This window comes from Mirounga angustirostris, unplaced genomic scaffold (genome assembly GCF_029215605.1).
Source record: "Mirounga angustirostris isolate CCGP_5_RB_7025 unplaced genomic scaffold, mMirAng1.0.hap1 SCAF_14, whole genome shotgun sequence".
In the NCBI taxonomy this organism is placed as follows: domain Eukaryota; kingdom Metazoa; phylum Chordata; class Mammalia; order Carnivora; family Phocidae; genus Mirounga; species Mirounga angustirostris.
In genome coordinates, this window is record NW_026991722.1 from 65,911,658 (window position 1) to 65,923,163 (window position 11,506).

Sequence of the window (11,506 nt, forward strand, 5' to 3'; positions counted from 1 at the left end):
TCAGGCCCACAGGGAGCCCCTGATCACTGGCCCAGGTGGAGCAGCATTATGTGGTAGGTGGGGCCTTGGCAGGCCCGGACCCCAGCTCTGAGTGTGTGACCTGAGGGGTCCCCTCACCTCAGCTGCCTTTTCTGTAAATGGGGAAGATAAGATGGTCCTTACCCAGCTGACCACACCTGGAAAGGTGAGGTCATCTGGGACAAAGGTAGAGGGAGTGATGTGGGGCTGGGATATGAATTGGATAGGAGCAGAATGGATGGGGTTCCTGGGGTTTATTCAGCAAGGGAGGGAGCCGGGTGGTGCAGGTTTGAGAAAGCCTCCCTGCCGTTGAGTGGAGAGAATGGGCTGGGGCAGAGGCCCAATGAGCAACAGGTGGGTTTGAGATGGCAGAAGATGGGCCAGCGTGACTTGGTGACAGGGAGGAGGGGTGAGCCCTCCTGGGCTCTGGCCGGCGGATCTTCCTCTAGGAGAGAGGTCTAGGCTGGAGCCCGGGGTGTAGGTGCCCCAGAAGCCATCGGTTTGGGGCTCAGAGGCCACAGCTTTTGAGGAGTAGTGGGACTGAGGAGGGGGTGAGGGGCTGGGGATGAAGGAGAGAGGGGTCCCCTGGGAGAGGCCCAGCCCAAGAACAGGCCCGAAGGCAGGATCTGGCCAGCAGAGAAAGGGGGCATCCTGTCTAAAGCTGGGGGGACATTGCAGTCCTGTTCAGTAGTGCCAACGGGGCGTCTTCCTGCACCACACTTGGGCATTTCTGCAGGAGTGACCCCTGGGCCTGGGTCGTTGGGTCAAAGGGCAGATACTTGCCATTTGAATAGGTGTGGCCTCTTGTCCCTCCAAGGGTGGCCCAACTGCCCCTTCTCCAGCAGCACAAGAGAGCAGGTCTTGCCCTCCCATCCTCGCCCACACACGGCCCTTTCTTGGCATCTCCCCCCGGGGAAGTACTTCGCAGGGAGTCCGGAGGCAGGAGCTCAGGACAGGGGGTATCCATCCACCTACAGCCTGGGGACTCAAGTTCCAGGTCCCCCAGCAGCAGGCTGGTGGATGCCCTCCGTGTCCAGACAGGCTTCCTCTCAGTGAAATGGGATAGCGGGCCACCATCCCTGCCCAGGCTCTAGGTCTGAGGAAGTCCAGTTCAGTCTTCACCAAGCGGGCTGATCCCTCAGCTGAGGGCCAGAAGCCCAGGGGAGACATGCCCCAGGCCACCAGCAATCCCCGCCGCTCCATGGCCAGAGCAGCCAGAGTTCACGGTGCAGCCCCTGCCGCCCTCACCACAGCCTCTGCTGCTTGGGACAGGAGTAACTGCCCAGGGCCCCAGTGCGGGGCTTGGCCCCAGGGGTCCCCTCCTGCCTCCTCTGCTGACCCAGGTAGGGGGCAGGTGGGCAGTGGGCACTCCTGACAGAGGAGGACTGTTTCTTTCTTTTTTTTTTTTTTTAAGATTTTTTATTTATTTATTTGACAGAGAAAGACACAGCGAGAGAGGGAACACAACAAGCAGGGGGAGTGGGAGAGGGAGAAGCAGGCTCCCCGCCGAGCAGGAAGCCGGATGTGGGACTCGATCCCGGGACTCCAGGATCATGACCTGAGCCGAAGGCAGTCGCTCAACCAACTGAGCCACCCAGGCGCCCCGAGGAGGACTGTTTCTGATGCAGCCTTAAAAGGTGCTCCAAGGGCGCCTGGGTGGCTCAGTCGGTTGAGCGACTGCCTTCGGCTCAGGTCGTGATCCTGGAGTCCCGGGATCGAGTCCCGCATTGGGCTCCCTGCTCGGCAGGGAGTCTGCTTCTCCCTCTGACTCTCCCCACTCTCATGTACTCGCTCTCTCTCTCTCTCATTTTCTCTCTCAAATAAATAAAATCTTTAAAAAAAATAAAAATAAATAAGTAAATAAAAGGTGCTCCAAGTGATAGAACCACACAGGAAACCCCCAAACACCTTCCCTGTCCTGTGGCAAAAGGAGGTGCTGAGCTGGCAGGAGCCAAAGGCAGGGAAGAGTCCCATTTCTTAGTTGAGGAGATTGAGGCCCAAAGAGGACCAGCACCCAGCTAGGGCTGGGCCCGCCTCTGGCCAGTGCCAGGGAGGGGGCGGCCATGCCCCGGAGCCTGCTTCTCCCGTCCCTCAGGGAGGGTCCGTTTTGCTGGAGGCATGTCCCAGTTGCCATGGCAGCCCAGCACACACCTGGAGAGTGCTTTGGACATAATTAGAGGCTCGGTGCTGTTGCGGTGGCTGAGGCTGGCTCCTGCAAGGACAGACGTAGCACCCACCTTCTCCATGGCATGTCTGCCCATGAGAGACAGGTCTGCCCTGCCCATCCTCCCCATGGAAGCCTATGCTCATCCCAGACACACATCACACAGCAGAGTCACGGGGGCTGTCCCGGACCCCATGAAACCGGGGACAGGACATCTCAGGCAGAACAGAGATCAGAAGAAGCAGAGTTACGGCGGGAGCCAGCTGCTCCCCAGCACCGAGGTGCCCCCAGCAGGTGAGACCTCCCTGCACTTGCAGCCACCAGGAGGGCTCCCACTGTCCCCAGTGTGGGCCCATCCAGATAGTACAGTCGGCCCTAGGCTCACACACAGGGACCCACCTTGCAGCATGCCCTCAGTGAGCTGCAGCCTTCACACCACCCCAGGAGCGTGGGCTTTGGGTGCAAAGCAGAAGGGACCTGGTGGCAGAGGGAACAGTGTGGACGAAGACTGGGAGGCCCAGTGGGCCTGGCTCACCTAAGAACAGAAGGCCTGTGGTGGGAGCTGCTGGGGCGGCTGAAGCCAGGTTGTCTGGCACCGTGGCTTTGGGGCTGCAGTCTTGAACTCAGGAAGCTGACTCTTGGTGTCACCCCAGCTCCCTCAGGATGGTCCCACCAGTGGCCCTTGGGAAATCGCCCTCCAAGACTGACTTTGTGTTATTGCAGTCCCCGCATCGGGTGCAGCGACGCCCTGCCTGGAGTCGTGCTCCTCTGTGTGTGGCACACAAGAGTGGGAGCATGAGGTCAGCCAGCCCTAGGCCCTCTGCTGAGTCCCTATCAGCAGGGCCTGGCCATCCTCTCAGGGAGGGGCTGTGGGTCCCCAGCAGTTTCCTAGCATTGCAGAGTCCTGAAGGGCTGCCTGGGGGCCTTGTTGGCAGCATGGGGGGCTCAGGGTCTGGTGCCACAGGGGCATGTTTGCAGGCCCAGGCTCAGGCAGGTGTCCTGTGGGATGGCGAGGGCTCTGGGCTGCCCAGCCGGCCCTCCTCACCTCCCTTTGTTCTCACAGGCCGCAGGGGACACACCCACCACCCCAAAGCACCCCAAGGACAGCCGAGAGAACTTCTTCCCCGGGGCTGTGGCCCCCACGGCTCCTGACCCTGTGCCGGCTGACACTCTCCAGCGGCCCAGTGACACTCACACCAAGCCTCGCCCTGCACCGGCCGCCTCCACGGCGATCATCCCCTGCCCTCTCTCAGTGTCGGCCTCCACTCCAGACCCGTCCAAGGACTCTGGACCCCCCCGGCCACATAGGCCAGAGGCCACCCCCAGCATGGTCTCTCCAGGCCCAGGTAAGTCCCATCCTATCTACTAGGCGGTGAGGCCAGAGCTGGGCCCAGGCCCCTGCCACCCGTGGCAGCAAGTCCTGCTCCTTGCATGGGGAGTGGGGGCAGGGTGGGGTGAGGTCAGGCCGGGGCGAGCCCCAGCCTGGTGATTCTTGAGAAGCACATCACAGGGGCCCTGGAGGGCAGGGGCACAACCTGCTGGCGTGCGCACCACTCTCTTAACCTTCCTCCCATCCCAACCAGCAGCCCCCTCACGGGTGGGACGAGGAGGGAGGGGCCAGCATTGACATCAGGTATTTACATGTTTACACACTGCTCTCTCTTACCACAAAGCCTTGTGATGAATAGATAAATAGGAATTCTAGAGAGGAGAGGGCATCCTGACTTTGGCTTCCTGAAGATCTCACAGGCCTGTGAGCCATCCCTGGGACCTGCTGTGGTTGGGGGCATTCCTGCCCAGGGCCCTGTGGGCAAGCCAGCCAGCATGGGGCAGGGCAAGGCTAGTCGGTGGGCTTGTGAAGGACGAAGAACAGGGCCCTGGGCTCCGGCAGCCAGAGGGAGCCCTGGTTCCTTCTAAAACCCAAGATGCCCTTGGGAACGGCAGCCCACTGGCAGGCCAGAGGGCAGACAGGCCTGCAGCTTTCCCGGGAGGGGACACTGACTCTCCGTGCCAGGCCCTCCCCCTGCCCTCCCTGTCCCGTTCCTGGGACCAGCCTGTGCCTCTGCTGAGGCCCTGCACGGGCCCTTCGCTCCTGCAGGCTCCTCTGTCCGCCCAATCACAGTCCCATGCAGCCTTTTGGCTATGCCGCCTTGACCTGAGGGCGGCGGCCGTGAGCAGGGTGCTGCCCGAGCGGAGGCCGAGGGTGGCAGTGTTCCCTCTCCTCGCTCTTTCCTACAGCATAGGTATCAGGTGCTGATGTTCTCACCTGATGCCGGTCCCCAGTTTGCATTGAGGATCATGGAAGTATAGGGACCCTCTGCCCCGTCGCTTACAGTTACCCTGGTCATGGCCCCATGAGATGAAGCATCACTTCCCTTAAGTCAGCTCTTGCAGCCGTTTGTTCTGAGGGGAGCCTCTGAAGGCTGCAGGACAAAGAGCAGTTCCGCCACCAGGTGACCTTGTCTGTCCCTGCTCCCCTCTGCGTAGCTCACCGCGTCTCCATGTCCAGCACGCAGTGTGGAAGATGGAGGTGATACACATTCAGCACAGTGCTCGGCAGGAGCGAGTACAGCCACCGTGCGCGTTCTGGTCGTGGTGATTTCAAAGGGCAGAGGCTGTGGGAGTCCACAGCCCAGGGAAATCGCTCACTCCCACGAAGACTTGGCTTACCCCAGGGTTTCCCCCCCACCCCCCCGCACCTTAGGCTGTCTTGGCCTCCACCTGACTCACCCCTGTGATCCCATAGCCCCCGAGGATCAGGAATTCAGAAGCGTCAAGCTGTCAGCTGGTCATCTCAATTCACTCAGTTGCTGGCAGGTCTCAGGTTCTCACTGGCTATTGACTGGAGGCCTCAGTTCCTCCACTCTGGGCCTCTCCATAGGCTGCTCAGTATTCCCACGTCATGGCTGCCAGCTTTCCCCAGAGCCCGGGGTCTGAGAGAGAGAGAACACTTGAAGGAAGCCACACCGTCCTTTATACCCTGATTTTGGAAGCGGGTGACCATCACTGTTGTTGGCCACACATGAACGGGTACAGGGCGGGAAGGTTACTCAGAGTGTGAATCCCAGGAGGCGGGGTTGGCTGCCTTCCTTCCCTCCCCTGCTCACCATGCCCCGGCTCCAAGCAGGCCCCAAACTTGATTCGCACGTTTTTTCCTCTGTTAGATCAGGGGAAGAGCATATGTACTTCTCGGTGTTATTCTTCATCCTGAAGAATTGATCCTTTCTTCTTTCCTTCCCCCAGACTAAACTGAATACCGTTTTGCTAGGATGGAACTCTTACATGACCCTGGGAGTGGGGCGGCCCTGGGTGGAGAATATGGGACACTTGGACCTGGTGCGGAGTGACCTGCAGGCCTCTTGGGGGCTGCCTTGGGAGCTGTAGGCGGATGGTGTTTTGCTGGCCGACGGTTCCCAGGGCTCTCTGGGGCTCATCAGGGCCATGCTGGGACGGGCACATCACCTCAGAGCCCACTTCCCACAACCTCCAGGACAGGGAGAGCGCCAGCAAGGAGCTGCCTAGCACCTCCTGGTTCCCCCAGAGGTTACAGGGTGGCCAGGTGATGTGATCTGCATCTGCCTGTGCTGGTGCCCAGCGGGCAGCCCAGACCCGGGGGTCAGTTTGGATGGACAGGAAGGGCAGGCCTGCCCTGCGGAGGCGCCTGGGAACTAGAGGGTGTACAGGCTGGGAGCTGTAGCCAGAGACGGCGACACAGGAGGTCGCAAGCCACCTGAGAGGGCAGACTTGGGACGGATCCTCCCAGGATACCATCCCCAAGGTGTGAGAACAGGGGGAAGGCAGCCTCAGAGGAGACCTTGACTGGCGCCATCCCCAAGGTGGACAGCCCTGCCCTGCCCCTCCCCCAGGCCTTCCGGCTCCAGCCAGGGGAAGGCAGCTGACTGTGGCTGGCTGGCAGTGTCCACTCCCGACTTGTCCCACCTACTGCGGCCTGCAGGTGGACGGGGGCACTCCCAAGCTTCCCTGGTCACTAGCTAAGACCTCACCCATCCACCCAGGTTGTGCTGACCAGGGCCGCTGGCCTCATGTGGCAGATGCATCCCCTTGGGGAGCTCAGGGGGGCTCGTGGGCATCTGGGAGGCTCCTAACCATGTGTCCCCCACCCCCCACCTCTGTGGGGATAGCATGTGCTATCTCTTTGTTGGGTATCTGCCCACCACGGGCCTGGACCTGGTTTCATGCTAGAATAGTGCCTGGCCCATGAATAAGTGAGGGTCCCTTTTGCTGAGGGGTCAGGCCTTCAGAATGGGGAACTAGATCAGGGAAGAAGAGTGGAAAGGACACTTCAGGCCACGGGGCCAGCCTTTAGGTAAGGAAAACGCTTGCCTCAGCAGGGCGCTGCCAGGCAGTGAGTTGAACAGGCTGTAATGCCGGCCTCATGCCATTTCGAGAAGCCAGGAAGAGTCTGAGTCAGGACTGGCACTTCCAGGACACTGGTCCTTAGGGACCTGGTGCCCAGGCCATGAGTCTGCCTGGGGGAGGAGGGAGAGTGGCCCGATGGCAGAGGATTCCAGCCTGGCCATATATTTCCTACTGACAGACAACCTGAGGCCAGGGGGGCCCATAGGGCCCTTCTCTAAAGGCTGTGCCTCCAGGTTGATCCCCTCCTGCTCAGGCCCACCTGCAGCCCTCCTCACAGGCCTCCAGGGTGGTCTTGGCAAGGGGAGGGGGCTGCCTGGCCTAGGGAGCACTATCCCACGTGCTTGAAGCTCTTTGCTAGATGCCCTTGCCCGAAGTGTCCCTTCTCCTGGTGGCCTACCAAGAGGAAAGGGCCTGCAAAGCGTGGACAGTTCCCTGGGGTAGAAGAGAGCCAGCCTGACACCTGGCCCCCCTGAGGGCAGCCTCCATCCATTTTGCCACCAGCTCCAGGCTCTCCCTGCAGCCAGCTACCCGCCCCCTCATCATGCTCCTGTCCTGTAGATACCTATCAGCAAGGAAGCCAGCTGCCCTCCCAGGCCACCCAAGCAGCTCCTCCAGAGCCCTCAGGGAACAGCTGCATGAGAAGAGGTTGGGCAGAGGCAGGCAGAGTGTTACCACCTATAGAAAGGCCTGGAGCAGACACCCACTGGGCTTGCTTCGTGAGTGCGTGCCCAGCCATGGTGAACCGAGTCCTGGCCCAGTGGCACAGGATTCCGGCTATGGTCCCTGCTCCCCGGGTCCAGGAGGGCAATAGGAGGAGCCTTCCGAGGTGCTCATCCCTGCCTGCCATAGTGTAGGGGGCTGGACCCTTGGACAAAGAGGCTATGAAAATAACTGCCAGGCAGTGGGTCCTAAGGAAGGGAGGGACTGGTTCATGGCATGGGCAACCAGGGAAGGCTCTGTCCTCCGGGAGCTGGAAGCCAACAGGCAGGAGGCCAGCGTACTAAGTCACCCCAGCTTTGTCCCTGTCCCAGGAGCTTTCACTCCTGCCTGGCCCGGGGCGGGGTGCAGGGAGGGGAGGCTTCACCTGCTGGAGAAGGGAGAGGAAGGACTTGATGGGAAAGTGGGGGAATGAAAGGGTGGCGGGGCGATGGCCATCTCGGCCTGAATAAGAAGGAAGAGATGAGTAAGGTGAGGAAGGGAACATGAGGAGGCCTGGATGCAGCAGGAGCTGAGGGGCAGCTGCAGGCGGGGCCCGGGGGCCTGAGAGCCGGGGGACCGATGCTGACTAATGGCCTGGCTGGTGGCCATAGACGCAACTGGCACCTTTCGGGCCCATCAGACCTTGGCTCAAAGGAGGCCAGTTCCCGGCCCCTGCCTCATGCCAGGGAAGGTGTGGCCTGGCAGGAGGGCACGGTGCCAGCACACCACTCCATCCACTCTGGTCTGAGCTAGCTGGTTTGGTTTTGGGTCCTGACCATGTTTCTGAGTGCCACTCCCACAGGCTAGAGGGGAGAGCCCATGAGCCCACCTCTAAATCCCGTGATGGTGTTTGATGGGGCTGGAGGCCCCACAGTGTCCATGTTGCCCCTGCTGTGTCAGGCACACAGTAACCCCAGCTAGTGAACCAGCCCCACCAGTGTCCACCTGGAGGGGGAGTGGTTTCCTGCCTGTACCAGCCTGGCCCCACCCATGTGATTGTTCGAGAGAAGCCCCTGCTGGTCCACCAGTGGAGGTGGCGAGCTGCCTCAGCGCAGGTCCCCTGCCAGGTATCCCAGGGTTCAGGAGGGAGGGGCCCTGTCTTCCAGGCTGGGTGAGGATCGTAACTTGTGGCCCTCCTGTGCCCCCACAGAGGGAGAAGAGCTGGCAGGAGTGGCAGAGGGCCTGGGCTTCCCGCCCCAGGAGCCACTGCGCAGTGAGCAGGTGAAGACCATCCCTGAGAGCCCTTCGGCAGAGCCGCACTGCTGGCCCACAGAGCCCGTGCCCCGGACAGGCGCCGAGCCCACCTGCAGCCAGGGTAAGGCGAGTTGGGAGCCACCAAGGGAGCTTTGCCTGGAAGGATGGGGGGTGGATCACAGGGTGAACAGCTGGCTGAGCGGGACCTGGGAGGACCCAGTGGTGGGGAAGCCGAGTGGAGTGGCAGCTGGGCAGGGAGGCCTGGGCTGAAGAGCTGGGGGGTGGAGAGCCCCTCATTCTACTTCCAGCTCCACAGAGACTAGCGAGGGCCGGTGGCCAGCCCAAGCTGAGGCTGCTTAGTCCCGGGGAGGAGCCTCCCCAGATTGGGGGCCAAGGGAGGGGCTTACATGCGGAGGGAGGAGTCAGGGGCAAGCAGAGGGGTGGCCAGTCCCACCAGACCACTGTCCGTGTCATGTCGTAGTCATCCTTTCCCAACTGGCCAGCCTCCCTTGGGGATTCCTTAGGTTCAAGGATCTCACCGACCCAACTCAGGGCGTAGGGCCTGCTGCCAGCCCCTCGGAGCCGGGCATGGGCTCTGAGTAAGCCCCGCTCCTTTTAAAGCCATGGGACCTCGGAGGAATGCAGAGACCAGCTAGGCTGACCCAGGGGCTCCTAACTCTTACAGCTTCCCGGAGGCTGCCAGCCCCAGAACCGCTGCCTCCAGGCTCTGGGGATATGCAGCTCTGGAGCGGAGGGGAAGTGGATGCCCCAGGGCCAAGTGACTTGGCTCTGGGCCCTCGCATCCTCCCTGGGGTGTGGACAACATTAGGACATGCGTCCTAGCATTGTTGCAGGGATGCAACAGTTCGTGTGTGCACAGCCCCTGGAGGGCCTGCAGAATCCCTGGGAAAGCTCCAGGGGCTTGCCTGTATTCTAGTCCCTGGGCCCCCCAGCCCAGAGCCAGACAGGCAGTCAGGGAGGCAGACATAGGAGGAGGCCTGGAGCCTGCCAGCCAGCACAGACCAGAACGCCAAGAGAAGGCACCCTCGGTCTGACACAGCAGGAGGAGGCGCTCTTGGTTGCCTCTGTCTTCCAGAGGGGAAACTGAGGCCCAAGCCAGGGAAGGGCAGGCAGGCCCAGGAGGCTGTGAGCAAGGCTCAGCTCCCACGGTCCACCCCACAGTCACCAGCTCCAAGGTGCCCAGCGGTGTGAGTGCCCAGCCACCTGAGGGCCCGCCCAGCAAGGCAGAGCCCGGCCGGGCCAAGTCACGCCTCCTGCCCAGCATGCCAAAGCTGGTCATCCCCTCGGCCGCCACCAAGTTCCCCCCTGAGATCACCGTCACGCCGCCCACCCCAACCCTGCTTTCACCCAAAGGCAGCATCTCGGAGGAGACCAAGCAGAAGCTGAAGGTGACCACGGGTACCGAGTGGGGGGCATGGGCGGGACGTGGCCTACAGGCGGGACTGGGGCCAGGCCCGGGCCACCCCTGACCAGCTCCCTGCCTGCTCTGTGTGCAGTCGGCCATCCTGTCTGCCCAGTCGGCTGCCAACGTGCGGAAGGAGAGCCTGTGCCAGCCGGCCCTGGAGGTCCTGGAGACGTCGAGCCAGGAGTCCTCGCTGGAGAGCGAGACCGATGAGGATGACGACTACATGGACATCTGAGGGCTGGGGCCGCCCCACCTTGGCCTGAGCCCCTCAGGGCATGCCAGGCCCAGGCGGAGCGCTGTTTCCCCACGCACACCCCAGTCTGCTCAGCCTCCATCCCTCGCGGTGTCCTCCCCACCCGCTTGGGCCGTCGTCTGTCCCCACCGCATGGGGGCCCAGAGACCGAGCTTGGCCACGTGAAGATGGCCACAGCTCACACAGCAGGGCTGGCATCCTTTTCTATGAAATGTTGACTTTGTATAACCGTGCCCGCGCCCAGCCCAGGTGGCCGTGTCCACACCTTGACGCCCGGACGAGCCGGCTTCTGCCTGTGTCACAGTGGAGGGGTCATTTAGGGTTGGGCTCGCCCCATTCCCTTTTTTTGGTTTCTTTTCTAATAAAGATGGAACAGTTATGTTTGCCTCTTTGTTCAACCCCCCGGGGGCCTCCCTCAACTGGTTGCTGTCCAGGGTTTCTGAGCCCTTCTTCTTGTTGGTCAGGGACCAGCCCTTGGGCATCCCAGGAGCAGGCAGGGGTTGGGGCGGTGGGGGGGAGTGAGTCAGTGGGGAGAGGTGAGCACAGACCAAGCAGGGCAGACCCTCTGGGTGGGACTGGAGCCAGGCCTGGAAGGGGTCTCCACAGTGTCCCCTGAAGGACTCAGAGAGTATGGGGTGTTCCCCTGTGGAGTGTGGGCAGGGGTGGGAGGAGGAGGCTGCAGGGGCTCCTGAGAGGTAGGATCAGTATCAGGTAGCGGGAGGCGGGGGCTGGCAGGAAAGGTACTTACCTCCCACCACACTTGCCCTCTGATGGAACTGGCCATATAAGTTGTGGGGCTCTGCAACATATAATGGGGGTTCCTTGTCCAAAAATTCATTCTTTAGAGGTGACAGCAGAGCATCATATAAACCCACGATGCTGGCTCTGTTCTCTCAGGCTCCAAGTACATCTGTTTTGGGGAGGCACAGGTTGCGGGGGCCCGAACCAGCCCTTCAGAACCCCATCAGTGCCTTGGGGACCCAGCTGTCTTCCCCCGGATAGATCTGGGCTGGCCCTGTTCTCCCTGGAAAGGCTCTCTGTCCGGGAGGGAGAGGGGATGCTCCTTGCTGCCCTGTGCCCCTCATGGGCTGGGCACCGCCAGGGTCCCCAGCGCAGGCCTGGCAGAGCCATCATGGGGACCCAGGAGCATAGCAGCCTTGGAAAGACCCTTGCCAAAACTGCCCCAACTCAGGCTCTTTGCAAGGTGGGGCCAGCAGTTACTCAGTTGATGCCCCCTCCCCAGATTCCTAGCTTCTCAGACTGGAGTGCCCAAGAAAGAGGAATTTCTGGGAACAGCCCAGCAGTCTCCCAGGGCTTCCTGGCTCTCAGGCCCCCAGGACACCTGGGACTCATCCTGGGAGCATTCCTATCA

The 11,506-nt window shown here is 61.6% G+C and overlaps 1 protein-coding gene across 3 annotated transcripts in view; it reads left to right on the forward strand.

Annotated features, from left to right (window-relative positions):
* Nucleotides 1-10,513, forward strand: part of CABIN1 (calcineurin binding protein 1) — a 155,960-nt gene extending 145,447 nt beyond the window's left edge. For all 3 annotated transcript variants that reach the window (XM_045887216.3, XM_064578077.1, XM_064578076.1), the window contains 4 exons: nt 3,246-3,528; nt 8,412-8,576; nt 9,638-9,864; nt 9,973-10,513. In XM_045887216.3, coding sequence (XP_045743172.1) covers nt 3,246-3,528; nt 8,412-8,576; nt 9,638-9,864; nt 9,973-10,116 — 819 coding nt within the window. In that variant the 3' untranslated portion in view covers nt 10,117-10,513. The remainder of the gene's footprint in view (nt 1-3,245; nt 3,529-8,411; nt 8,577-9,637; nt 9,865-9,972) is intronic.
* The last annotated feature ends 993 nt before the right edge of the window (nt 10,514-11,506 follow it).